Below are 27991 nucleotides of genomic sequence, written 5' to 3' on the forward strand. Positions count from 1 at the left end.
AAACAGAATTTACAGGTGAATATGTATAGTGAATAAATATACAGAATTTACAGGTGAATATGTATAGTGAATAAATATACAGAATTTACAGGTGAATATGTATAGTGAATAAATATACAGAATTTACAGGTGAATATGTATAGTGAATAAATATACAGAATTTACAGGTGAATATGTATAGTGAATAAATATACAGAATTTACAGGTGAATATGTATAGTGAATAAATATACAGATGGCTATTACTATAGGCAGAATTTACAGGTGATATGTACTATCAATATAATATATATACCGATGACTATTACTATAAACAAGGTGTAAAAGTGCAGTGGAAGTGATTGCGTATTACAATTAGACATACGGTGCAAAATGTTAATGTAAGCATTGATAATGTAACAACAGTCTAACGGTGGAGTAGCCCTGTATCTCCACCGTTAGAGTTAGAGATAGAGTTAGAGATAGAGTTAGAGATAGAGTTAGAGATAGAGTTAGAGATAGAGTTAGAGATAGAGATAGAGATAGAGATAGAGTTAGAGATAGAGATAGAGATAGAGTTAGAGTTAGAGATAGAGTTAGAGATAGAGATAGAGTTAGAGATAGAGTTAGAGATAGAGATAGAGATAGAGTTAGAGATAGAGTTAGAGATAGAGATAGAGTTAGAGATAGAGTTAGAGTTAGAGATAGAGATAGAGATAGCGATGCGATTAACCCTGTTACGATGCAGTGCGATTCGATGCAATGGAAAAAATATGATCGCTTTTATTTCTTTGGTTCAGACAGACAGCAAAATGGATATATTTGCAAGACTTTCTCACATTTACAGATGAAAAATATACTCGTGATCAGATGGTGGATCAGCACCAAGAGATGATGTCTACAGCCCTGATCGTCAGCGGAGACCAGGACCCCAGATGACCCCCAGAGACAGATCCCCAGTGAAGACCTTGATTAAAATACAATAAAACTAAAAATATAACTAAATAACTACAAATATATTAAAATACCTAATTACATAATACTATTATTTTTAGAAATTGCAACAAAATTAAAATAGAAATATAAACTTTTGAACTGCGGGTTTGGTCTGGTCAGAGGAGAACTGACCCCGACTGAGTCTGGTTTCTCCCAAGGTTTTTTTCTCCATTCTGTCTCGGAGGGAGTTTTGGTTCCTTGCCGCTGTCGCCTCTGGCTTGCTCAGTTGGGGACACTTAATTTCTAGCGATTATCGCCGATTTGATTGCACAGATACTATTTAAACTAAACTGAGCTAGACAATGACATCTCTGAATTCAATAATGAAATGCCTTTCACTGAAAATTGAGTGTTTAATCTTATCATTATACATTACTGACACTCTATCCTCCAATTTGATACTGTTAAGTGCTTTGACACAATCTGTATTGTAAAAGCGCTATATAAATAAAGGTGACTTGACTAGATGCCGCTAAAGTCTACACACTGCACCTTTAAGCTAACTGAGACTTGTTGATTTTGATTGCTTCCATTGTCCTCATTTTTAAGTTCGCTTTGGATAAAAGCTTCTGCTAAATGACTAAAAATAAAAGAATAGTGAACTGATGAGAGCGGCGCGCTCACGCGAAGAGCGTATGGACGGCGTGCGCGCTCCGTTGCTGTAGCAGGTTTCTATGGTTACCGAGACGCTCGCGCTCTGTTGCTGTAGCAGGTTCCTATGGTTACCGAGGCCGCGTTACTAACGAAGCTTCAGTCGCTTTCATTTCGGAAAAAAAGTCAGAGTACAGCAACACAGTACAGTAATAGAGTACAGTAATAGAGTGCGTTCATCGGAAAACTAGTAAACCACAGTCGGTTATTTAGGATGGATTTCGGCGGCAAACTGGAAGAACTGAACCTGACTCGTGATGAAATGAGTCGGCTCGGAGAAGCGCTAAAAGACGAGCAGTTCCGCGAGTTACTGCGCGAATACGCCGCGGAGATCTCGAGCCCCGAGAACCGGAGGAGACGCGAGGAGGAGATCGCGCAGCTGGAGGAGCAGAGAGGAGTCCGCGCGCGCTTCCTCCACCCTGAGCCGCATCACGTGCTGAAGACACGCGGCGCGCGCGGGAAACTCTTCATCAATATCTGCTCCGATCCGCTGATCGATAAACCCTCGAGCGAAACGGCCAGAGACCGGGACGGAACACCGGGACACCGCTGGCGACTACCGTTCAGCCTGACGCCGGGCACACCGGACCGGGACGCCGCCGGAAACAGCTGCGTGACTCATGACGTCATCTTCCACCCGGACGCGCTGCACCTGGCGGGAAACAGCAGGAGATTCATGAAGATGCTCCACAGCACCGCCATCGAAGGAATAGAAGACTCCTTCCACGTCAAGCTGGAGAAACACAACATAAAGCAGCTCAAGATGAAGTATAAAGGTGTTCCGCAGGCGGCGCTGATCCGCAGACCGATACCTGGACACCAGCAGAACACCTGTGAGACCCTGCTGTCATTCCCTGACCCGGGCCAGACCCAGAGAGAACAAGAGCCAGAACCAGACCAGACCCAGACAGAACCAGAACCAGATCCGGACCAGACCCACACAGAACCAGAACCAGACCAGACCCACACAGAACAAGAGCCAGAACCAGACCAGACCCAGACAGAACCAGACCAGACCCACACAGAACAAGAGCCAGAACCAGACCAGACCCACACAGAACCAGAACCAGACCAGACCCACACAGAACAAGAGCCAGAACCAGACCAGATCCAGACAGAACCAGAACCAGATCCAGACCAGACCCAGACAGAACCAGAACCAGTACCAGACCAGACCCACACAGAACCAGACTCCAGACCATCATCCCATCAGCCCACAGCACCGCAGTACAGCGTGAAGTACCGCTCAGTGGTGGATCTGCAGGACTACAGGAGCTCCAGAGACTCGGGGCCCGGGACCCGGCCCACAGAGATCGTCGTCACCGTGGACTTACCTCTGCTGGGGTCCGCTGGAGACGCAGAGCTGAGCGTGAAGCAGCGCCGGCTCGTCCTGGAGTCTCAGAACCCGGCGTATAAACTGGATCTTCCGCTCTCGTATCCCGTGGATGAAGACAAAGGACACGCCAAGTTCAACAAAACTAAGCAGCAGCTGACGGTCACTCTCCCCGTTCGGCCGGCGAGGAGCGCAGCGGTCCAGCAGCTCCGGCGCGATGAGATGAAGCCTTCAGCATCAGAACCTCAGATCACCGCTTTAACCACAGAACCACAGACGCTCAGCGATCCAGCAGTGAAGCGGACAGAACCGCAGGAACCGGATCATCGGATCTGCTCTGTAGAAACAGACAAAGATGAAACTAACATCAATCAGCCGGTCGACCGTTCATCAAATACAGTGAGCTTTCACATACAGTGGACATAAGTCTACACGCCTGATAAAACGCCAGGTTTCTGTGGCGTAAAAAACAACATCAATCATTTCAGAACTTTTTCCACCTTCAATGTAAACTATAACCTGTACAGCTCAATTAAAAACAAACTGAAATCTTTTAGGAAAGGGGGAGTAAAACTAAAATAATGTGGTTGCATAAGTGTGCACACCCTCTTGTAACGAAGGATGTGGCTGTGTTCAGAATCAAGCGATCACAGTCAAACTCAAACTCCCAGCCCGGCTAGATTTTGCAAAAACACATTTTAAGTCTCCCAAAAAGCATGTGGGAAAATGTTATGGTCTGATGAAACCAAGGTTGAACTTTTTGGTCATAATTCCAAAAGGTATGTTTGGCACAAAAACAACAGCACGTCACCGAAGGAGCACCACACTCACAGTGAAGCTCAGCAGCATCACGCTTTGGGGCCGTAGTCAAGCTGGAGGGAATTATGAACCGTTCCAAACACCAGTCGATATTAGCACAAAACTTCATCTTTCAGCACAACAACAACCCAAAGCACATCCAAATCAACGTAAGAACGGCTTCACCAGAAGAAGACACAGTTCTGGAACGGCTCATCCAGAGCCCAGAGCTGAATCAGACTGAAGATCTGTGGGGTGATCCGAAGAGGATGCGCTCGCAAGCTCACAGATTAGAAGTGTTTTTGCAAAGAGTGGGCAAATATTGCCAAGTCAAGACGTGCCATGCTGATACTCATACCCCAAAACACTGAGTGGTGTTATCAGATCAAAAGGTGCTTCAAGTATTAGTTTAAGGGTGTGCACACTTATGCAACCACATTATTTAAGTTTTTTTTTTTTACTTCCCGCTTCCCTAAAAGATTTGTTTGTTTTTAATTGAGTTGTGCAGGTTATGGTTTACATTAAAGGTGGAAAAAGTTCTGAAGTGACTTATCTTGATCTCATTTTAACAGGTGTGTAGATCTTTTATATCAAATTCACTGGATTATGAGTTTGAATCATTTCTGATCTAGTAGTGCAGTACGTGACATACTGTAGATATTAGTGATAATAATGCATAACTGTTACTCTTTTCTGTGGAAGTTTTCCAGCGCATCTAAAATCACAGCAAACGGTGCAGATGAAGCGAGCGGCGCCCCGGAGACAGAAAACACGCAGGAATCTGAGTCGAACACAGCGAGGCACGCGTTACTTCCACAGCAGCCGAGTCACGAGGAGGACCTGAGCTCTTCTCAGGACACCGAAGAGACAAAGACCAGACGTTCTTCAGAAGACGAGAGCACAGCGGAGCGGTTCCTGGAGGAAGATGTTCTGAGAGAGATCAAGCCTGACGGCGGAGACGTCTTCATCTGCACTCACGAGACCTCGGCCGCCTTGTGCTTCCAGAACTGCCTGTGGTCTGCTTTAGACTAAACCTGCTGTCTCTTAGCTAACTGATAGTGTGACGCGGAGTTACTTAGTGTTTTAGTTCAGAGACACAGGTTTAATGTTTAAACGTAGAGTAGAATAGTTTTGTTCAGAACAGAGACTGACCTTTTGGGGTAAAAATGAAAAGCTTGATGGAAATAAAGGAAACAGAGAAAATACAAAGAAATACAGAAGCCTGTGATGTGAAATCATTAAATCATTTTTCTTTGGCAGCTCAAACTTCTGTTTTAATGACTTTTATTTATTTCACAAAACATAAGTTGCAATGCTGGAGTTTAAAGGTCTTTTCCACAAAACTGTTCAGTGAACAAACCCTTAAACATCGAGCTAAAAGAACAAACACTGAAACAGAAGGTCAGTGAGGTCATCTGAGGTCGCCGTCCATGAACTCGCAGTAACACAGGAGCGAGCAGAAGTGCTTCTGCACCGGAGCCTCGGTGCCGCCCATGTTGTCCACCAGCACCACGGTGTGAGAGACCAGGTGCAGGTTGATGCTGACGGCCGTCTGGATGTAGGAGTCCACACAGACCCGGCCGCAGGCGCAGGCTTTGGAGAAGTCCAGCTCGTGACACAGGTGCAGCGGGACGGAGTGAGGGCCGTGAGGGATTCTGCCGCGGAGAACAACACAAGAACAGCATTAGCCGCAGCAGGAGGGCTGTACCAGACATTCTCCGTGTGGGTCTTTCGGTGAAGTCTAGTGAAGTGCATTTCATGAAATATTAGACTACACTTCATTATATTTACTTTACCTGTCAGTGATGTCTTATTTAATGTATATGTTTAAATAAATATTTTATGGAACAAGTTACAGAGATGCAAACAGGTCAGAGCGAAAAAAGGTGAGAACAGTGTGGATCGGGGCATATGCTCCACACGGGATTTTCTTTTATTGATATTTGCTTTACATTGTCATTTGTAGTTTCTTTAAGGTACCTTTTAAAAATATTTTTTAATTGCCTTATATGTCCCTAACTTAAATTTTTCACATGCACGCAAAAAAAATTTTTTAACATCTTGTTGCAACATTTTACAAAAATCAAGATATAGAATACATTTGATCAAAATCCCATGTTCTAAAAGATAAAGTGCTATTTAAAGGATATTAAAGACGATATTGTCTGATTAGACGGCAGTGCTGACCTAAAATACTGCCCCCTCTCTCTCTCTCTCTCGCTCTCTCTCTCTCTCAATTTCAATTAAATTCAAGTGTGCTTCATTGGCATGACAAAAACTATACATTTGTTTTGCCAAAGCAATTGCAGCTGGGCTGCTTACAAATAGTGCGTATATGTATTAACAAAGAAAGAAAAGAATAATAATAATATATAAAAAGTATTAAGCATGTAGTGCAAAATGAATTTCTAATGTAAGTACATCTCTCTCTCTCTACCGTTCCCACATCTCCGACCTCAAATGCATGAAATATCACCCTTTTAGACAGTTTTTGAAGTAAAGAGTAAAGAAAATAGTACTAGACAAAACGTATTGAAACAACAGTTCTTAATTTACCCTTGTAAGACCATAAGACCCCCCCACACATAAAAACACTTTCTCATTGGATCCAAGCAAATCTCACAGGTGACCTATTCTGATCTCAAAAAAGTGAGGAGTGTGCATCTATGAAGTTATGACTAGCGCTGTGACGGTACGGGACTTTCTCTTACCGCGGTGAAGCAGCAACAGATATCGCGGTTTGGCGGTTAATTGCACTCGTCCAAACGCAACTTGTTGAAAATTTTGTTTGTTGAAACGCATCGTTTGTAACAGCAAATTAGGATGTCATTAATATTATTTAACTATTAATCATGCTACATTTATAATAACAACCTTTTTAAAGTGCTACATAAGAGAGGCTTTTTTCTGATTTGGGTTTTTCAAAGTGCAGCATAAAAAGGGAACGTGAGGCTGCCGCTATAAATCCACTCATCATTTTATTCCTGACCCGACGGTTCCCGCTAAATATATCTAGTTTCCAGAATCTCACATTTTAATTTCCACTACTGACAGAGAGAGAGATAACAAATAAAAATGTAGTCTGCACAAAATTTATTGCAGGCTATTTATTTTATTCGTCTTGTCCAGAATCAAATTAGTTTTACATTTTGCCGTCAACACAATCGGAAAAAGTGTCCCAGAGGAAAAAACAAAACGACATGTCACTTAAATTTATAAGTAAAATATGAACAAAACCGTTGGCTTGTAGACACTGCGAAATGAAATCACTTTTTAACATCCCTGAGAAGAATGTCCGAGTCAGACTTGCCTGACGTGGGTTTCTTAGCAGTAAACTGACCATTCTCCAGTCCAAGTCCTTCAAGGACAGCGCATGCAGACTTTGCTTTGCCTTATTCTGCTCGGTCTCTCATCACAACCTGCTGCGCGCACAGACCCCGCGATACATGCATGACACAGAAAGCAGTGGTGCGTGCGTGCAGCGATCAGAGTGAGTAAAGCGCAGATATGCTGTTCTGAAAGGAGTCGGGAACGGGATATTGTTAGACCAAATCACACCAGAGTTACGACCGCTACCGAGTTTTATTCGGGAATTTAATCGCAGGAAATCTGGTCGCGTGCCGCGGGGTGCAGACCGCTAGCTTCCTCCTGCAAATACCTTGCAAAAAAGTGCAGTGATGCGGTTATCATCACAGCCCTAGTTATGACTCTGTAAATTATTATATTTTTAATTTAGAAGTTAATTTAAACACAAATTACATGTTTGCATACAATTTTTTAATTTGAGTGTTGATTATTATAGTTAAAAATAAATAATTGAATTTAAGTTTGAGCTCTGTTGTTAACTGTAACCTTATAGCAGGCCTAATGTAACGTAAGAAAAGTAATTGTAATTGAATTTAAAGATTTTTACTCAGTAACTTATTGTTAAACAGCAATGCGTTTAGTTTTTTTCTCCTGCTACACCGAAAGCGTGACGTCTGAACCGTCGTGTTTGAGGAGCGTTAGACGGGCCTCACCTGCGCTCCACCACGGCGCGGGACGCTAGCTCCTGCAGCCTCAGCGGGAACGTGAGCCGGATCGTGTGCTCCAGAGCGCTGGCTTGAGCGAACGGGTTTCCAAACAGGTCCAGGTTCTCCAGACACAGCTTTCTGAAGCTGGCAGGAAGTACGGTGAGCTGGTTGTGAGCGGCGGACAGGAAGCGCAGCTTGGAGAGCCGGCCCATGTGGAAAGGCAGACGCAGGAGTTTGTTATGGTCCAGCTTGAGGTTGACCAGCTGCTGCAGCTGACAGAAGCGAGCGGGCAGGACCTGCAGCTGGTTCTGACTCAGGTCCAGATGCTGGAGCGACGTCTGCAGGCTCGAGGAGCACAGGCTGTCGCTGAAGCTCTCCAGGTGATTGTTGTGCAGGATCAGCTCGGCGAGGCAGCTCAGGTCACCGATGGTGGAGGGCAGCTTCTTGATGTGGTTGTTGCTGAGGTCCAGCCGGCGCAGCGCTCGCAGAGACAGCATACGCAGGTCCACACGGGTCAGTCTGCAGTACGACACCTGCAGCTGCTCCAGAGAGTACGGGAAGCTGGACGTGAGCGGATAGTCCTTCTTAGACAGAATGCTGAGCTTCTTCTTGGGTTTCTCCACATCGCGTGCGCGGGCCGGGCCGAGGGCCGACAGCGGGAGGGAGTCCGTGTCACTTCCTCTGTGTGCCAGCCGAGCGGCGGAGAGGAAGCTCTTCAAGCTGCTGCAGTCGGCCTGTGACACACACACACACACACACACACACACACACACACACACACACACACACAGAGAGAGACGCACACACACACACACACACACACACACAGAGACGCACACACACACACAGAGAGACACACACACACAGAGAGAGACGCACACACACACAGAGAGAGACGCACACACACACACAGAGAGAGACGCACACACACACACAGAGAGAGACGCACACACACACACAGAGACGCACACACGCACACACACACAGAGAGAGACACACACACACACACACACACAGAGAGCACACACACACACACACACAGAGAGACGCACACACACACACAGAGAGAGACGCACACACACACACACACACACACAGAGAGAGACACACACACACACACACACACAGAGGCACACACACACACACACAGAGAGAGAGACACACACACACACAGAGAGAGACGCACACACACACACAGAGACGCACACACACACACAGAGAGAGACGCACACACACACACACACAGAGAGACACACACACACACACACAGAGAGAGACGACACACACACACACACAGAGAGAGACGCACACACACACACACACAGAGAGAGACACACACACACACACAGAGAGAGACACACACACACACACAGAGAGACACACACACACAGAGAGACACACACACACACACACACAGAGAGAGACACACACACAGAGAGACACACACACACACAGAGAGAGACGCACACACACACACAGAGACACACACACACACAGACACACACACAGAGAGACACACACACACACACACAGAGAGACACACACACACACACACACACACAGAGAGACGACACACACACACACACACACACAGAGACACACGCATGCACACACACACAGAGAGACACACATGCACACACACACACACACAGAGACACACACGCATGCACACACACACACACACACAGAGAGACACACGCATGCACACACACACAGAGACACACACGCACAGAGACACACACGCACAGAGACACACACACACACAGAGACACACACGCATGCACACACACACAGAGACACACACACGCATGCACACACACACACACAGAGAGACACACACACACACACACACACAGAGACACACACACACACACACACACACACACACAGAGACACACACACACACACACACACAGAGAGACACACACACACACACACAGAGAGACACACACACACAAAATACAAAAGTCAAGCACAAACATTTTAGAAACCGTTCATATCTTCAGCTTTTTAATAGCTTCAATATTCTATTTATGTAAAACCAGGTCTGCAGGAAGGAGAGGACGAGCAGATATTCCCCCGACGTCTGAGAATCAGGTCAGATTACTGCCAATCAGTGGACCGGCGGATACTGAGTTTAAACTTAAAGGGGTCATATGACGTTGCTAAAAATAACATTATTTGGTGTATTTGGTGTAATGCGATGTGTTTACGTGGTTTAAGGTAAAAAAAATTAAAAATAAAAAAAACCCACATTTTCCACATACCGTATATTATCGTTGCTGCTCTCTGAAGGAAGCTCCTTTTCTTTGCGTAAACATTTGGGTGGAGTTATGCACATCTTCCCACACAGTGACGTAGCTATGCGAGGGGTGCGAGTCAAATTTTATAAAGAATCTCTCTTTGGATCTGAAACTTTATTCTTGGCAACTTCACGGATCTTATCTATGCACGAACAGCACTCCAAAGACAAGAAAACTTGAATCTTGAAATCGCATCATATGACCCCTTTAATATGATCAAACCTGAATAACCAGCTCAAGTAAAGCAGGAATCAAAACACTGATATCAATCCAGTTTATTACTGCAGCAGAAGGCTGGCAGAGATGCTGACTGCAGCAGCTAAATACACCTGTAACTTTCAACGAGATTCCCCTTCTTTTAAGCAGCCAACTCGAAGACAGAAGGAGAAGAAACACAGATTCACACAAAATGCCAATCAGTCTTTAGTTCATACAGTAGTTAAGAGTTCAACTACCATGATGCCTAATATTTAAGTTTTTGGTTTACTACTACAAAAACGCAATAATAACTGCACTGTGGCTTGGCTGCATGATGCATTCATTTGAAAACAAGCAAACTCTGCCTCGTCTCTCAAACGTGACAGGTAACCCTAACTCTCTCCGACAGAAATGAAAGCACATATTTACTTTACTCAGACAGATGTCAATCGCAGGGTCCTTCAGCCGAACCGTGGCTTTGCCTTCTTCCACGAACCAGGTGAAGAACTTCTCGATGTTCTCCTTCAGCTGCAGAGAAACACACACAGACTCAAGAGCTGATCCACAGCAGCCATGAAACACGTCTCTCGGAGAGAAAGCCTGCCTTGTATCGGGCTCCGCTGCGGTCTTTAGCGGTGCAGATCAGCAGGTACAGGCTCCGGTCCCCGTGCCTCCCGATGGACAGAACCGCGCGGCTGGACCGGCCTTTACTCCTCAGACCCATCGACGGCAACATGCGGTTCACAACCTCCACATCACACTGCAGCTTCATTCTGAACAAACAGAGCAAACACACCGCGGTCTGGGTCAGCTAACCTCGGTCTCCCGCGATCCTGGAGGGTGTCGGTGTTTCGCTCAAAAAAAGACGGATTTCTCCATTAAACATCGACAGCACAACACACCGTGTGTGAACACTGGATCGGTATCTGGTCACGGAGACTAACTGGTCATCACAAATCGTTATGTGCGCGGTAAATAAGCTCTGACTGAAAAACATTAAACAAACCTGAAGTTCTGAGGCGTTCGCGCTTCTCTGTTCTTCTGCTCGAACTCGATGATTAGCAAACCAGCAGATCCATAGTAAGACCAAATAAGTCCAAACTCACGCAGAATAATTAAAATAAACCATAACACGTTTAAATCGCGTTTCAAACAGCGCACTTTAACGATCTTTCATGTTTAGGCTATTGCGTAACGCGCGCCTCTATGCGTCGCGCATGCGCAGTGGACACTGACGGACTGACCTCACTAATATGGCGGCATAATTTTACCAGAAGATATTTCCGGCGAGGCCTCTCTGCATTAAAATAGTTTTAATTCGCGAGAGCAGCGCTGCTCGTGACCAGCTACTTTCCATGACTCGTCCGTGTAACCCTCGGAAGCGACAGCAGTACTAGTTTTCATTCGTGTGAGTAGTTTTCTGTCATTATCCTGCAGCGCTGAGCGCGAATCAGCTGCTCCATCAAAACAACACGATCGCGTGCGACCGATTACAGAAGATAATTCACTCGATTAGATCAACGCTACTGACTAATTATCAGTTAAAAGAGTCATTTAATCTGTGCTGAAGATGACACGTGCAGTGGTATAACATACTGGCCGCCGTGTGAAGCTCTGTGGAGGAGTTATATGTAAATACACGGAACACGTTTGATGTAGACTCTGGCATTGTGGGATTGTTCTAAATGTGTTTGTTGACAACCTGCAGCTGAATGAATGATGTGCTGAACAGATGTTTCATCAGTAACATGTACATCTCATTCTAGTGAGTGTCAGACATGGAGGAAGATCCTGTCCCAAACATGGAAGATGAGGATGATGAAGATGAGTTGGAGGAGGAAGGAGTGTTTGACTGGCTTCAGGAGGAGCAGGAGGTGCTGGTGTCCAGAGAGCGTCCGGCGGAGCGCAGCGGCCACATCGCAGTCACTGACAGCGGCTGCATCTTTGTTTGGGGAGGATATAAGGTACGTCTTCACTGTCTCTCTCTCATCAGCAGCGGTCACTGTGTGAAGAGATCTTCATGTCATCTGTCGTTCTGTCAGAATGCAGACGCCGAAGCAGCTGTATTCACGGACTTGTATTTGCCGAAGAACGAAGTCTGGATTTACAACATGGAGACGGGAGGATGGTAAAGCCCTGCAGTCACACGAGCCGCTGGAGTGTGTGCCGCCGCTAACGCTGTGTGTTGTTCTCGGTCCGCAGGAGGATGCAGCGCTCGGAGGGCGAGGTGCCGAGCTCCATGTCCGGCAGCTGCGGCTCGTGTGTGGACGGCGTTCTCTATCTGTTCGGCGGACATCAGGCCCGAGGAAACTCTAACCTGGTGAGTCTTCCTCCGGAGGCCAGACCCCGGATCAGCGGCGAGCTGCAGAAACACACGGTGTCGGTTTTGTCCACAGGTGTACCGTCTGCCGCTGAGAGCGTCTGCGCTGCGCTGGGAGAAGATGAGCGAGCTGAAGGGCCTGGCGCCGACCTGCAAAGACAAGCTGGGCTGCTGGGTTTACAGAAACCAGTACGTCTTCCTCAAGCACCATGTGATTCTCCAGATCCCGTGGCTTTCCTCCAGCTGTTTGTGGTCTGTTTCGCAGGCTGGCGTATTTCGGGGGCTACGGCTATATAGCGCAGCCCGGGCACAGAGGAACATTTGCACTAGACGAGAACTCCTTCATGGTGAGTGAGTCTTCATCGCCCGGCTGGCACGCGTCACGCGACTGTAACGAGAAATCGCTGCGATGTTTTTCAGGGCAACCACGCAGGACGAGGCTGGAACAATCACATCCACGTTCTGGATCTGGAGACGTCAGCGTGGAGCCAACCCATCACAAAGGTGTCACGGCTGTAATCCTGCAGGTATGACGTGTGGATCCGCGTGACCGGGTTCTGACGCTGTGTGTGTGTGTGTGTGTGTGTGTGTGTGTGTGTGTGTGTGTGTGCAGGGAGACGCTCCGTCGCCTCGGGCCGCTCACGCCTGCGCCACCGTCGCAAACAGAGGCTACGTGTTCGGAGGACGGTACATGGTGCGTGTGAACGAGGAGCACTAAATATACACAAGCCACCTGTCTTTGAGCTTGATTTGTGTTCAAAGCTGAATATTTTGCAGGATCAGCGGCTGAACGATCTGTACTGCATCGACCTGGACACGTGGGAGTGGAGTGAGATGTACGTTCAGTGTTCAGAGCTGATGAATCCTGACTGAGCCTTGGCTAATTAAACATGACTCTATCGTAGGGCTGGGCGATATGACCAAAATCATATATCAGTAATTACAGTAACGGTTTATATCACAATGTAGATATTTTAGCTTTAAATAAGGTCTTTATAATATCAACATTCTTGATACCATAGAAATGTCATAATTCTTGTCACCAGTGTCAATATCACAAAAAACTAATACCAGCCTTAATTAAAAAACAAAAACTCAAGCTCACTGAAAACAAGTCGGTGATTAAATAAAAAACTAATTACAAGCAAAAAAAAAAAAACTACTGTAGAACATAAGAAATGCTACATTCATTGTATAAAGTAATCAAATGTATAAAACACTATGTACATTTAAAAGTATATTTCTTCTTAAAGATATAAAAGTGATTGAGTGAAGAGCAGTGAGAGCTTTAACATGAAAGACTGCCCGGATCCGATATACTGTCGCGTGTTTTCTCTCTCAGCTGTTTGCTTTCACTTAGATCTGTTCTTACGAGAATACTTGCAAAGATGGGCATTTTGATCTATAAGTGTGTGTATTTAACCATAAATAACTCATGTGCACAACTCTGCATACAGCCAGACAAGTTCTCTTTCACTGCTGATTGCATTTTAACGGCTTAAAATCACTTGTTTTAAATCGCAATGCTTGTAAATAAGTTTTCACCGCGGTGTAACCGTGATGCAGACGGTAGTGCTGAATCTGCCTCGTCTGAAGCTGTGTGTGTTTCAGGAGCGTTCCTCAGCACGGGCCGCTCGGCCGCTCGTGGCACTCCTTCACTCCGGTGTCGGCGGATCACATCTTCCTGTTCGGCGGCTTCACGACCGACAGAGACACGCTGAGTGAGTGACGCAGACGAGACGCACCTCGGCGCTCCAAACACATGCTTCAGTAACGTGTCTGTCTTGCAGGCGACGCCTGGCTGTACTGCGTCAGGAAGAACGAGTGGAAACCGCTCAAACACGAGCACACGGAGCGGCCCAGGTGCGTCTGACCTCTGACCTCTGTGTTTATAGTGTCTCAGTGATGCTGATGCTGGTGTGTTTTCTGCAGGCTGTGGCACACGGCGTGTCTGGGTCCTGATGGAGAAGTGTTTGTGTTCGGAGGATGCGCCAACAATCTTCTCTCTCATCAACAGGCTGTGAGCAAAGCATCGATATCTACTTTCTCGTGATGCATGTTTAAATGATGAACTCCAGCGCGAGCGAGTAGAAACCAGCGCTCTGTAGTTCAGAATAATGTTCACTTGTAGTTTTGAGTCTGGATCTTTCTTCACAGGCTCACAGCAACGAACTACTGGTTTTCACAGTTCAGCCCAAATCGCTGGTCAGGTGAGTGGTTTCAGCGACGCGTCACTCTTTCTGTCTCAGATCCTCTGTAAGGTTTGACTGTGTGGATGTCCAGGTTGTGCTTCGACGCGGCCGTCCTGCACCGGAAGCGCCTGGAGCTCGTGTGGGACGTTCTGCCCAAAGCCCTGCTCCTTCGGCTCAGACAGAGAACCGCCGGAGACTCCTAGAAGACACTCACACTCGCGTTCAGACGAGAGCCAGACCACCTGTGCGGAGAAACCAGAGACTTTTCTGACGAGTTAGCGTCCCGTCTCGTGCGGATCGAGGAGTCGGTGTCGTGTGAGAGTGTAGCAGAAACACGATTTATTCCACTGGACAAACAAAAACAATGCCTGATTTTATTTCAGCATTTTCAACTACATTAATAACACATCTGCATTAAAAACGTCAAACACTGGTCAATGCTCTTTTTTTTGTTGCCACAGTGTTACAGTTTCCTAATTGTGTACAAACACAGCAGCAGGGAGTGAAGGGAAGAGACCTTCATCTAACAAACTAACTCATGATCCGTCACAGCTCTAATCCTGATCTTCTGATGCAGATTTGTACAAAAAGCCAAAATTTTGTATTGTTTCATATCACTTTTTTTTTTCCAACATGGAAAATAAATGGTAGAAAATTTACACTTATATTGTTATTTTTATTTATTTATCGATAAGAGAAAAATATTTGCTTGAGAAAAAAAAAAACTGCTTATACTGTTTTCTGTTTTATAACGTAAATATTCAGTGTTTCATAAGACAATTAAAAGCATTATGGGATGTGCTCGGTGTCCCTCCGGAGCTTCACTTCTTCTTTGCTGCTAACAGGTTTGGTGCGGAGACCTTGACCTTCCCAGGCATGTTTCTGGACAGATCCGTGTCCTGTAAGACAGCAGCGTTAGCCACACACACCTTCAGTTCTGATCAGATTCACGAGACGTCAGCTTCACATACCTTCACGCTCCTGAAGAGATCCTTCTCTCGAGCGCTGGCGTCTCTCCCGCGCATGAAGCTCAGCACGGCGGTGCGGGCCGCTGCGGGCACAGATCACGCTTAGCACATTCACACGCATTTACAGCATTACAGCGCCACATGAAGACCATCTTTACCTTTCCCCTTCTTCTGGGTCCCTGGAGTTAACTTCACTTTGTACCTGGAGTCAGAACAGGTAGATTTTATGAGAGCAGATATTATTATTATTGATGTTATTAGTTTTTGAGTCTTGGAAACGTACTTGTAGTTGGAGAGCGCCATGTAAGGAGCACAAACCGGCACCGCGAACATCAAGACGTCGTCCGGATGAGGCAGACCGGTCAACGAGTCCAGAACGTTCTCAGCCTCCTGAAAACAATACAATCAGTGACGAGCCGCTCTTCTCTTGGATCCAAACACACAGGATTTAAGTTCCTCTTCTGCTTGTTTCTAGCTTCACTCACCTCAGCAGCAGGATTGTCCAGCTCCTCCGTCTCCTGAAACACAATCACGACTCAGTCACGCTTTATTCACAGATCACACGCGTCAGGTATTAAAGGTCATGAATGAGCGCTGTGACCTTCACGTCTTGATCTCCCGCAGGATCTTCAGCAGCTTCCGCATCTTCGTTCTTCCAGACGGTGGTTTCAGCTTTGGGCTTCACGGCTGCTTTCTGAGGAGGCTGAGGTTTCTTTAGCGGTTCTTCTTTCACTTTTCCTTTCTTGCCCTTCTTTCCTTTTTCCTCTTTACTGGATCCTGCAGACTGTTTTCAGTACGTGTGAATGACAGAAACGAGCTCTAGACTACACGAGACCGAAGGAGCCTGAACTGTGCGTTTACTGCCGGCGTCATGAACTCGTGAGCAGCGTCGGGGAAAGGTACTTTTAAAAATAATGTATTACTATTGTGGAAATATGTTACTTAGTTACTTTTTGTGGAAAGTAATGCGTTACGTTACTTTTGCATTACTTTTTGAATCTGGGCAGGGCTTGCTTGTTAGTTTTTAATATAAAAAGTTATTTCACAAATATAAAAGCTCTTTCACATGATAAGTGAAGTGAATGCGGCTCAGACTGAAGGAGATGTAAATCACGTCTGTACAGTAGAGACGCCGCTCAAACTAATCACATGAAGAAATATGACGCAGAAGAAGATCAACACTATTCAGCAACAACTAAAATATAACACAAATGTGTCATTTCTGCTTATTAGTATGATAGCATTGGATCATTGTAGGTCAGTAGCAAAGACATTAATAAAATGCGATTAAATACATAAATGATATTTGTCTTCACATTTAATTATTGCAGGTTTATGTAATATTCTGAGTTTGTATTTGACTGTAATACTGACCCCCAATAACTTCATCATCAACTCTCGGTCCTCTTCATCCTGATCTTTGTATTTGTCCTTCATCTTCTTCAGTTTGTTCTGGAAAAACAGTCGAAGCATCAACATGACACACCGTAACACGTGACTGTACGCTAGACGTGACGATCGCTGCTCGTTAGTTTAATGACCTTCTGTCCTCTCTTCAGCGGCTGATTGGCCGCTCCGTTCTTACACGTCTGCGGCACGCTCGGAGCTTCCGGCGGTTTGGAGTCGGACTCGTCCGGATCGTCTGCGTCCTCCGGTTTCTGCTGCTTCTTCATGTCTCTGATGACAGCGATTAATTAGTGATGCTGATCTAACCGATGTCTTTGCTCAAGATTGGCTTAAAAGCTTAATATTCAGTAATATTATTGATTTGATTAGATTAGAATAAATCCAAACTGATTTGAATAATGACTCTATTTGCGACATTGATACTAACTGTATTGAATTACTTGCACATTTTTGCAGCAAATTGAATAAAAGAATTAAACTGAACACTGAAAAATATTAACACTTAATTAAATACAATTATGTAACACTATTGTCTTAAATTTTACAAAATTAACACTTATTTTCCTGTTTATTACAGTGAAGCTGTTTCTGCCACTGAATAAAAATAAAAAGGTAATCAATGTTTTATCTGACGATTCTGACTTTTTTCAGAATTGCGAGATATCAGCTTAAATTGTGAGTCATAATTCAGAGAAAAGAAGTGAGAATTGCTATTTTATATCCTGCAATTCTCACATTATATCTGGCTATTGTTTATATCACAGAAATCTGAGAAAAAAAGACACTGCAAAAACTGATTTTCTTCTTTAGTGTTTTTGTCTTGTTTTCTAGATATCTACAAATTCTGGAATTAAGATGCGTTTACTTGACAAGTAAAATGACTATCTAAACTTTGTTAGTTTTTACTTAAAACAATCCAAAATATCTGCCAATGGGGTAAGAAAAATAATCTTAATATTCAAAGGCTAAACCAGATTATTTTTCTTACCCCATTGGCAGATATTTTTGATTGTTTTAAGCAAAAACTAACAAAATTTGGATAATATTTTCAGAAAACAAGACATAATATCTGGAGTCATTTTACTTCCAGAATTTGTAGATATTTACACTAGAAAACAAGACGCAAATACTAAAGAAGAAAATCAGTTTTTGCAGTGTAGAATTGCAAGATAGAAAGTTGCATTGACCTTTTTTTTTTTTTATTCAGCGGTGGAAATGTGTATTGTATGAAGCGCTATAGAAATAAATGCGCCTCACCTGCGCTGTCTGGCCGTCAGGTGCTTCTTGGCTTGCGTGTCCGTGTTCACCTGCAGCACAGACGCACCGGTTAACCCTGGGTTCACTCGCAGGCGGAGGCCTGATCTCAGGTGTGTAACTCACCTGCCGGGAGTCGTCCTGTTTGAAGGCGTCGCTCTGAAGAGTCCTGCGGAGAAACACAGACTGACTCAGTTGTCCCGTCACAGCAGTAAAGCGGGAGGACCGTGGAGAGAGCGTCACCTGTTGGGCTGCAGGTGTGACAGAGAGATGCTGGTGTCTGGAAAGCTGATCTCGGAGCTCTGATCTTCCTCATCTGGCTCTTCCTCGTCCTCTCTGACGTCCGGCGATCTGCTGGACTCCTGCGGCTCCTCAGCCTCGTCCTCGCTGTCCTCCTCTGAGACACAAACACAGAACAGACCGCTGGTCATCTGACAGAAGGCTGCAGAATCAGAGGAGACCGATGGAGGTGTTTGTGAGCGGACACCTAAGAGTTCTTCTCCTTCCTCCAGAAGATCTGCAGTGCTGGAGGTCACGTCCTCCTCTTCCTCATCCAGCGTCTTCATCTTCCTCTCTCCACGATGTCTGAAAACACTCTGATCATCCACCTACAATCACAAACAGACTGGAAGACTGGCGGTGTGACATGAACGAGCGCTGATAACGCACAGATCTTTAACTCTGACAGAGTTTTTGCTGTTACACGGCAGGAGGTGTTATTACACGTCTTCTGGAAGAGCACAGAGCCGCAGAATCACGTATGTGAGCAGATACAAGAGCGAAACAGTGCCGTCATCAACCAGCACATCAATCAAAACAGCCTGAAGTCTGTGGTGTACACTGATGTTCTTTAGTGTGTGTCTTGTTTTCTAGTATATATTCTGGAATTAAGATGCGTTTACTTGACAAGTAAAATGACTCAAGATATTATGTCTTGTTTTATGAAAAAATATCCAAATTTTGTTCAAACAAGTAAAAATATCTGCCAATGGGGCAAGACAAATAATCTTGTTTATCCTTTGAATGAAAATTAATTTTCTTTCAAAAAATATATTTTTGATTGTTTTAAGCAAAAACTAACACATTTTGGATAATATTTTCATAAAACAAGACATAATATCTTGAGTTATTTTACTTGTCAAGTAAACACATCTTAATTCCAGAATATATACTAGAAAACAAGACAAACACTAAAGAAGAAGATCAGTTTTGCGGTGTGGGACTGATCGACTCATCAAAATGCAATTTTCTCAACTTTTTGTCCAAAATGAAACTTGCCAACATTCAAGTGTTGATTTAAAAAAAATGGCATGAAGCTAGAATAAAACATTTAGTTTCAAAGCAGAGGCTGTTCTTATTTTTGACATGTTACATATTCAGATATTCATACAACTAAATATTCTGAGTGAAATGTTTGTGAAAATGCTGAAGCATGCTGGCAACTGTTTGAAGAAACGCTGGTGAGGAAAGAGTTAACACGGTCTCAGCATTAATGCATGACGTCCGCAGCGTCTTTACCTTGAACAGAAACCCGAAGCCCATGATCAGATATGAAGGGGGCAGAAAGTTCTTCTTTCCTGTAGAATAGTGAAACAAAACAAAAATCATTTCATTTAGTAAACAACTTTTAAACAAAACGTGAAACAACTAGTGTGTGAGAAGTGGATCCAGACGCGGGTCAGCGCTCCTGGGTTTGTGGCGGGTGATGTAAGACTCTGATGGGCAAAGCCTCACCTCTGATCATGAAGCTGCCGGTGGTCAGATACTCTCCCGTCGGAGCGGTTTTGGACACCTGCGGGAGATAAAGCACATGAGCGTCTGAACCGGACGAGCCTGCCTCCGCGTGTGCCGCCGCCGCTCACCTGATGATGGTGAACCCACCAGGCGCTGGTGACCACTTTAGCGTCCCACGCCGCGCTGTAGCACACGGACATCGTCCCGGCCTCGGTGAGCGTCCGCGGAGGAACCGCCTCGCCTGACACACACACACACACACACACACACACACACATCCATCACAATGTGTCACTGACCTTTAATTGCTCCTTAAGAACATTTATGACCCTGCAGCACAGAAGCAGTCATAAGCAGCACAGCTATATTTGTAGAAATAGCCAACAATACACTGTATCCATTTCTCTTTTATGCCAAAAATCATTAGGATATTAAGATCATGTTCCATGAAGATATTTAGTAAATTATCTACCGCAAACTTCATTTTTGATTAGTAATATGCATTGCTAAGAACTTCATTTGAACAACTTTAAAGGTGATTTTCTCAATATTTAGATTTTCTTGCTCCCTCAGATTCCAGATTTTCAAACAGTTGCATCTCAGACAAATATATTTATTCTTACTTAAAAAGCTGGACCCTTGTGACTGGTTTTGTGGTCTGGGGTCACATGTCAGTGTTATATTTCCTCTTCTGTGTTATGTGTGCACTGGAAGCTCTCGTCAGCTTGTGTGTGATTCTGAATGAGTTTTCACACACAGCAGATTCCCAGCGAATGCAGGAACTGATTAAATACAATGCATTTAAGAACTGCGCTGGACGAAAGCCAGTGTTCAGTCTCCTGATTTTTCCAATCGCTTCACTGATTTCTACGAAGCTACACATGAACCCAGTGTTTGTGAACAAATGTTCCTCACCGGACGGGTTCTTGATCACGCAGCTCGTGGCTCCGTGCAGATCGGCGTGAACGTAAACGTCTCCTGAGGAAACACATCACAGCACAGCGTTCAGACACACAGAGACACCGCGGAGCTCATCAGGAGAGCGGAGCACCTCGGCTCGGACCTGCTCTCAGGTAGCGCTTGACGATCATCTCGTTCTGCTGCTGGTCTCGTCCGGCGATGATCAGATAGTTCTCTGAGCTGACGAACCACAGGAACTTCTCAAACCTGAACACAAGAGAGCGGCTCAGACAAACACACCCAGCGTTCGCTCGCTCAGACGGACGGACGTGTCTTTACCAGTACACCTTCCTGGCCTTCTGGATGCTGGTCACCGTCTGCACTTCTTTCAGTGTTTGTTTGGTCTTTTTCTCAGCAGATTTGAAGGCCTCGAGTCAAAGACAAAAACAGAGACATTCAACAACCCTGCAACACTTCTGGGAAACCTCACAGGTCCATCAAAGCTATAATCATACTGAAAATACATTCAGACACGCGAGAAGAGCAGCTACGAGCACTTTATTCCACTCAGCACGGTGTAATTATTATCATATTTTCCTCTTTACACTGCAAAAACTGATTTTCTTCTTTAGTGTTTGTGTCTTGTTTTCTAGTATAAATATCTACAAATTCTGGAATTAAGATGCGTTTACTTGACAAGTAACATGACTCAAGATATTGTCTTATGAAAAAAAACAATCAAAAATATCTGCCGATGGGGTAAGAAAAACAATCCTAATTCAAAGGCTAAACAAGATTATTTTTCCTTATTTAAGATTATTTATACAAAATTTGGATAATATTTTCAGAAAACAAGACATAATATCTTAAGTAATTTTACTTGTCAAGTAAACGCATCTTAATTCCAGAATTTGTAGATATACAAGGATCAGTATGATTTTTAATGTTTTTTAAAGAGGTTTCTGTATCTATTTCTGATCCTTCAGAAATCATTCTAATATGCTGATTTATAATCAATGTTGGAAACCGTTGTGCTGCTTCATATTTTTCTTGATGAATACAAAGTTAAAAAGAACAGCATTTATTTAAAAAAGAAATTTTGTGTTACAATATACAATGCTATTCAGAAGTTTGGGGTCAGTATATTTTTTCTTTCTTTTTTTTGGTAAGAAATTAATACTTTTATTCAGGAGGGATGGGTTAAATGAATAAAAATCACAGTAAAGACTTATATTATTAGAAAAGATTTCTATTTTGAACAAATGCTGCTCTTTTTAACTTTGTATTCATCAAAGAAAAAAGTATCACGTTCCAAAAAACAATATGAAGCAGCGCAACAGTTTCAACACTCATAATAAATCAGATTTCTGAAGGATCATGTGACGCTGAAGACTGCAGTAATGATGCTGAAAATACAGAAATACATTTTATTTTAAAGTATATTAAAATAGGAAACCAATATTAGAAATTGCAATAAGATTTTACAATATTACTGTTTTTTCTGTATTTCTGATGGAATAAATACAGCTTGATGAGCAGAAGAGACATTAAAAATCTTACTGATCTCAAACTGTCGAGCGGCAGTGTGTATACTAGAAAACTAAGGAATTAAATCATTTTTTGCAGTGTATGTGCTATATGGTCTGTCTTTATTGAATTATTCTTCAGCTGGGTAGTCTGTAATTTCGTCGTGAGTTGAATGAAGAGTCTCTGCTCACCTTCTGCGCCGCTTCCACGGTCTTCTGCTCTTTCTTGGCCGCGCTTCTCTTGCTGTCGTAATACCTGACGAGAGACTCGAGCTTCAGTGAGCGTGTCATGAGCATCACGTCTGATCACAGGACTCGCGTCTGAACTCACTTCTTTGCGTTGGCGTAAGCGGAGAGATTCAGATCGACGTCCACCAGAACCGGTTTGTCCTTCTCGACTTTCCCTTTCTGTCCTTTATCTTTGTTCTTACCCTTTTTCCCCTTCTGCGCCTCCGAGGCCTCCGCAGGCTTCCTGGCGTCCGTGTCCTCCGCCTCTCCGTCCTCCGGGCCGCTGTAGGGGTTTCTGAAAGAGGAGGAGGATCCGGTCACACTGAGGCACGGTGAAGTGCATCTGATGCTGCAGGTAAAGCCCTCACTTCAGCAGCATGGTGATGTGGTTGCTCTGCAGCTTCAGCTCTTTGATGGCGCAGGCCACAGGATCTCCGGCCGCCTGAGCTTCCTTCACGATCTGACCGATCTCGGCCCAGTCCACCTGATTGGCCAGAGCGCTGCGCACCACCTGAAGAGCTCGGTCCACGATGTGAAGATTCATCTCCACCAGCTCGCCCTTCAGCCGGTCCACCTCCTACAACAGCACACACAGAGAGAGGATGTAGAACGGTCACAAACGCTGGGGTCAGTTGCTGCTCACAGACCTGAGCCTGATGAAGCGCCTCCAGCCGCTGCTCGTGATCGCGTCTGACGTTCTCCAGCTTCTTCATCGCGTGCTTCTCCTGCTGCAGCGCCTTCACGTCCAGCTTCTGACTCTCCATCTTCGAGAAGAACTCGTCGACCGCCTGAGATCACACACACACACACACACACACACACACACGTGTCAGAGATAAACTGTGAAGAATGCTTGATAAAAGTCCATTTAAACATTTTTTGAAGACCAAGTGAAGAAACTTTAAGGAACACATTGAATGGAACACTTTGGGCTCTTCATGTAAATGTTCAGGGAACACAATGAGTCTTATTAGCAACAATATAGCTTCTAACAAATCTCCATCACGCTTTCATTCACTTTACAGACAAGCAGACCGCTGGAGACATGGACTCGAGTGCCGCTGCTCATCAGTATTTCTGTGTGAATGTCTGAACATTCAAACATCAAGATACAAAAGTTGTCTTGTTTTCTGAGAAACTGATCAATACGAAGTGAGTTTATGATAAAAACAAAAACATATATATGTATCTGCTAATGGAGTGCCATGAGCCCGAAGACATTTGTTTTTGTTTTAAGCATAAACTTTTGATCAATTTTTCAAGACTACCTTTACATTTGTATCCCGAGTAAATGTATCTTGATTTAAAGATGTGTTCTGCAAAACAAGACAACACTGAGGAAGAGATTCATGTTTCGCAGTGATGCAACATCTTAACGCTGTGACTTTATGAATGTAAGACTTTACTCTGATTTCAGGCCTTAATTAAGACTTTTTAAAACCCTGAAATAAACTAAATGCAATGTTTAATACAATTATTATTTTTTTTAAACGGCTCGTGGATTCTGAAAGGGGGGTGAAAACTTTGCCATCAACAGTGTGTGCAACGAGCGAACCCAACACAAACCTTGTTAAAAGACTCAAACTCAACATGGCAGCTTTTTTCATGTTGACAGAAGAGAAATGGATGAAATTCTTCATATCTGTTAAACAAAAGAAAATGAATTATTGCACGTGTGTTTATCAGCAACATGAATCCGAGCGGAGGAAAGAAGATCAGCGTACGTCAGCAGCTCTTCCTCGGCTTCGTCTGGACTCATGCTGGGCTTCTTCTCGCTCTTCTGAATGATGAAGCCCTGAGAGCGGACAGACACGGACAGACGAGTGTTCAGATAACGAGCGAGACGCAGGAGAGGAATCCTTCGTGACACACGCTCACCTTTCCGCTGAAGTTGGCCGTTTTCTCCATATAATCTTCAGCCATCTGCAAGGCCTCCAGGATCCTCGGACTTACTGCAAAACACAAAACGATTGTTTGATTCGTTCTGTTTCCACAGGAGACCATCGTAACACACACGTGTGCTCCAGCGAGCAGCCCCTGCGGTGCACATCAGTCCAGATGATGCTCACCCTGCGTCACGTCAGACTGACCGTCCAGCTTACAGAGACCTGGCAACCCGAGCGCCGCGAGACAGTGTTCGATGAGCGGCCCGCCGTACGCTGCACACACACACACAACATGATGAGCACAGACTGTGTGTGTGTGTGTGTGTGTGTGTAACAGTTGTTTATAATGACACAAAACATACGCAGATGAGGATTCAGAACCCGCTTCACTTGCTCTCCGCTCTGAGCTTCAGTCAAGATCTCCGTGAGTCTGAGAAGACAAACACAAGCTGTGATCGTTCATCATGAGGAACACACACCTGTACGTGTGTGTGGCGTGATGTTACCTGTCCAGGCTGATGAGTGGCTCCTGCGGCCGAGCGTTCTCCACCGGATAGCGCTCCCTCACAGCGATCTTCACGTCCTCGGCCTCAGCGGTGCGGAAGCGCAGAAGATTGAGGATCATGAACTGATGGTCCGTCAGGATGATGTTCCCCTGAGAACACACACACACACACACAGTAATTCTGCATCAGTTGCAGCAGCTTCACGTGTTTATTTCATCCAGTTCAGAGTCAGAAGATCTCAGTGTCAGTGATGTCAGAGAAGCTCTTACGCGGTCGTACAGCTCCAGGATCAGGTGATACGCCGCCTCGTCCGATCCGAACTGAATGTCCACGATTCTGTCCACACCGAGCTGCTTCACATGAACCAGACGCCTGGACTTCAGATGCTTGCGGCACTGACAGGATCACACACACACACACACACACACAGGAATCTCACTCATGGGCTTATGGAATAATAATAATAATAATAACACAATCTACGGCATGAATCTGTACTTTCATGGCGAATCCGGACGGCATCATGTTCTTGGGCCAGTCAAACTCAGTGCAGTGGATCCTGATGCCAGACTCGATCAACAGCACCGACTTACAGTCCGGCCTGACAAAACACCACATTACATCACACCTGCATCCTATTACCTACATTATTACACATTTACATCATCCTTAATATCACACAATAAATTCAATTAAAATATTCTACTGTATTTCATATCACACGTTTACATTTAACTGTAATTTGGTTCTATATCTTTCTCATGAGTGTTGTCATTATATATGTGAGTGTGTGTGTGTGTGTGTGTGTGTATGTATATGAGTGTGAGTGTGTGTGAGTATTTGAGTGTGAGTGTGCGTGTATGAGTGTGAGTGTGTGTGTGAGTATATGAGTGTGAGTGTGTGTGAGTATATGAGTGTGAGTATATGAGTGTGAGTGTGTGAGTATATGAGTGTGAGTGTGCGAGTACATGAGTGTGTGAGAACGAGTGTGAGTGTGCGTGTGTGTGAGTATGAGTGTATGAGTGTGAGTGTATGAGTGTGAGTGTGCGTGAGTACATGAGTGTGTGAGTACATGAGTGTGCGTACATGAGTGTGCGAGTACATGAGTGTGCGTGTATATGAGTGAGTGTGCGTGTGAGTGACTATATGAGTGTGTGTGAGTATGAGTGTGAGTGTATGTGAGTATATGAGTGTGAGTATATGAGTGTGAGTGTGCGTGAGTATATGAGTGTGAGTGAGCGTGAGTATATGAGTGTGAGTGAGTATTTGAGTGTGAGTGTATGAGTGTGTGTGTGAGTATATGAGTGTGAGTGTGTGTGAGTATATGAGTGTGAGAGTATATGAGTGTGAGTGTGTGAGTATATGAGTGTGAGTGTGCGAGTACATGAGTGTGTGAGTACGAATGTGAGTGTGCGTGTATATGAGTGTGAGTGTGCGTGTGAGTGACTATATGAGTGTGCGTGTGTGTGAGTATGAGTGTGAGTGAGTATATGAGTGTGCGTGAGTATATGAGTGAGTGTGCGTGTGTGTGTGTGAGTATGAGTGTGAGTGAGTATATGAGTGAGTGTGTGAGTGTGTGAGTGTGTGTGAGTGAGTGAGTGTGTGAGTGTGCGTGTGTGTGAGTATGAGTGTGAGTGTATGAGTGTGAGTGTGCGTGAGTATATGAGTGTGTGAGTACATGAGTGTGTGAGTACATGAGTGTGAGTGTGCGTGTATATGAGTGAGTGTGTGAGTATATGAGTGTGAGTGAGTGAGTGAGTGAGTGTGTGAGTGTGTGAGTATGAGTGTGAGTGTATGTGAGTATATGAGTGTGAGTGAGCGTGAGTATATGTGTGAGTATATGAGTGTGTGTGTGTGAGTGTGAGTGTGAGTGTGAGTGTGTGTGTGTGTGTGTGTGTGTGTGAGTGTCACCACTTCTGCAGCCTGATCAGGTATGTTTTAGTGTCGATGTCATAGATGTTGTTGACTCTCATCCCGACGCAGCTGCACACAAACACACATCATTAATATTAATCACTCACAGTAACAGCAGATAAACCCGATCACAACAATCATGTTACTGATAATATTAGAGTTCTTACTTCGCATTGATTTCTGCAATCACTGCCCTAATGTCCACCGTATTAAACCTGCTCTTCATGATTGATTATTATGAATTATGATCACAAACTGACACTGAACTCTTCCACATCTGACACGAGACGGTTCTGCGCTGACTGCGCATGCGCGGCTGTCTCTGTACGGAAGCCCGTTTGCGTTTTCACCGGAGCGAGCCGTAAATACAATTATATTACACGATTGAACAAAAATCAAATAGAACGACATTTAAACCCGATGATAGTAATAATAATGACAGTCATAATAACGGAGATGTGAAACGCGATGTGGTGATGTGTGTGTGTGTGTGTGTGTGTGTGTGCGTGAGTGTGAGTGTGCGTGTATATGAGTGTGAGTGAGTATATGAGTGTGCGTGAGTACATGAGTGTGCGTACATGAGTGTGCGTGTATATGAGTGTGTGTGTGTATGTATATGAGTGTGAGTGTGTGCGAGTTTTTGTGAAAAGTCAGGACATAAATGTGTATAATTACAAGGGTATGACAGGTATTACAAGCTGAAGGTGACTTTTCAGGACATTACTCCATGTCCCCACTTTTCAAAACGCTTATAAATCACTCAGAATTAGTTTTTGGGGAAAGTTGAAATGCACAGTCTCCTGTAAGGGGTAGGTTTAGGTGTAGGGTTGGTGTGGGACAATAGCACATACAGTAAGTACAGTATAAAACCATTACGCCTATGGAG

General features: G+C 44.6%; 4 protein-coding genes across 7 annotated transcripts; 2 read left to right on the forward strand and 2 right to left on the reverse strand.

Annotated features, from left to right (window-relative positions):
- Positions 1–977: 977 nt before the first annotated feature.
- On the forward strand, positions 978–4828 carry dnaaf2 (dynein axonemal assembly factor 2). The gene is made up of 2 exons (XM_058749994.1): positions 978–3357; positions 4459–4828. Exons 1-2 carry the CDS (start codon positions 1840–1842, stop codon positions 4786–4788), a joined length of 1848 nt encoding a protein of 615 aa, XP_058605977.1. The 5' UTR covers positions 978–1839; the 3' UTR covers positions 4789–4828.
- A 185-nt stretch (positions 4829–5013) lies between these two features.
- Positions 5014–11466, reverse strand: lrr1 (leucine rich repeat protein 1). Its single transcript, XM_058750008.1, has 5 exons — positions 11277–11466; positions 10875–11043; positions 10700–10798; positions 7776–8503; positions 5014–5411 (listed from the first exon to the last, which is right to left on the reverse strand). Exons 2-5 carry the CDS (start codon positions 11040–11042, stop codon positions 5168–5170), a joined length of 1239 nt encoding a protein of 412 aa, XP_058605991.1. The 5' UTR covers position 11043; positions 11277–11466; the 3' UTR covers positions 5014–5167.
- On the forward strand, positions 11065–15441 carry klhdc2 (kelch domain containing 2). Of its 3 annotated transcripts, none has more exons than XM_058750006.1 (14): positions 11065–11241; positions 12037–12234; positions 12313–12398; positions 12473–12590; positions 12667–12779; positions 12856–12937; positions 13011–13094; positions 13204–13284; positions 13368–13426; positions 14202–14311; positions 14381–14453; positions 14523–14610; positions 14748–14800; positions 14874–15441. In XM_058750006.1, exons 2-14 carry the CDS (start codon positions 12049–12051, stop codon positions 14983–14985), a joined length of 1245 nt encoding a protein of 414 aa, XP_058605989.1. In that variant the 5' UTR covers positions 11065–11241; positions 12037–12048; the 3' UTR covers positions 14986–15441. The 3 variants fall into 3 exon arrangements, with proteins under 3 accessions (XP_058605989.1, XP_058605988.1, XP_058605990.1); XM_058750005.1 differs by lacking the exon at positions 11065–11241 and adding an exon at positions 11512–11678; XM_058750007.1 differs by lacking the exon at positions 11065–11241 and adding an exon at positions 11716–11901.
- Positions 15143–27518, reverse strand: LOC131523537 (ribosome quality control complex subunit NEMF-like). 2 transcript variants are annotated; one of them, XM_058749993.1, is made up of 32 exons: positions 27273–27513; positions 27106–27174; positions 25690–25792; positions 25461–25586; positions 25192–25340; positions 25048–25115; positions 24869–24958; positions 24678–24751; positions 24524–24594; positions 24366–24441; positions 23447–23587; positions 23168–23376; positions 22903–23094; positions 22764–22827; positions 21385–21473; positions 21209–21312; positions 21061–21123; positions 20274–20386; positions 20146–20203; positions 19930–19988; positions 18899–19019; positions 18655–18808; positions 18538–18580; positions 18415–18464; positions 17292–17427; positions 17125–17202; positions 16352–16534; positions 16236–16268; positions 16034–16140; positions 15909–15952; positions 15754–15833; positions 15143–15681 (listed from the first exon to the last, which is right to left on the reverse strand). In XM_058749993.1, exons 1-32 carry the CDS (start codon positions 27329–27331, stop codon positions 15604–15606), a joined length of 3084 nt encoding a protein of 1027 aa, XP_058605976.1. In that variant the 5' UTR covers positions 27332–27513; the 3' UTR covers positions 15143–15603. The 2 variants fall into 2 exon arrangements, with proteins under 2 accessions (XP_058605976.1, XP_058605975.1); XM_058749992.1 differs by having other exon boundaries at positions 18655–19019; positions 27273–27518.
- Between the last annotated feature and the right edge of the window lie 473 nt (positions 27519–27991).

This window comes from Onychostoma macrolepis, chromosome 17, assembly GCF_012432095.1.
Source record: "Onychostoma macrolepis isolate SWU-2019 chromosome 17, ASM1243209v1, whole genome shotgun sequence".
NCBI classification, from domain to species: Eukaryota; Metazoa; Chordata; class Actinopteri; order Cypriniformes; family Cyprinidae; genus Onychostoma; species Onychostoma macrolepis.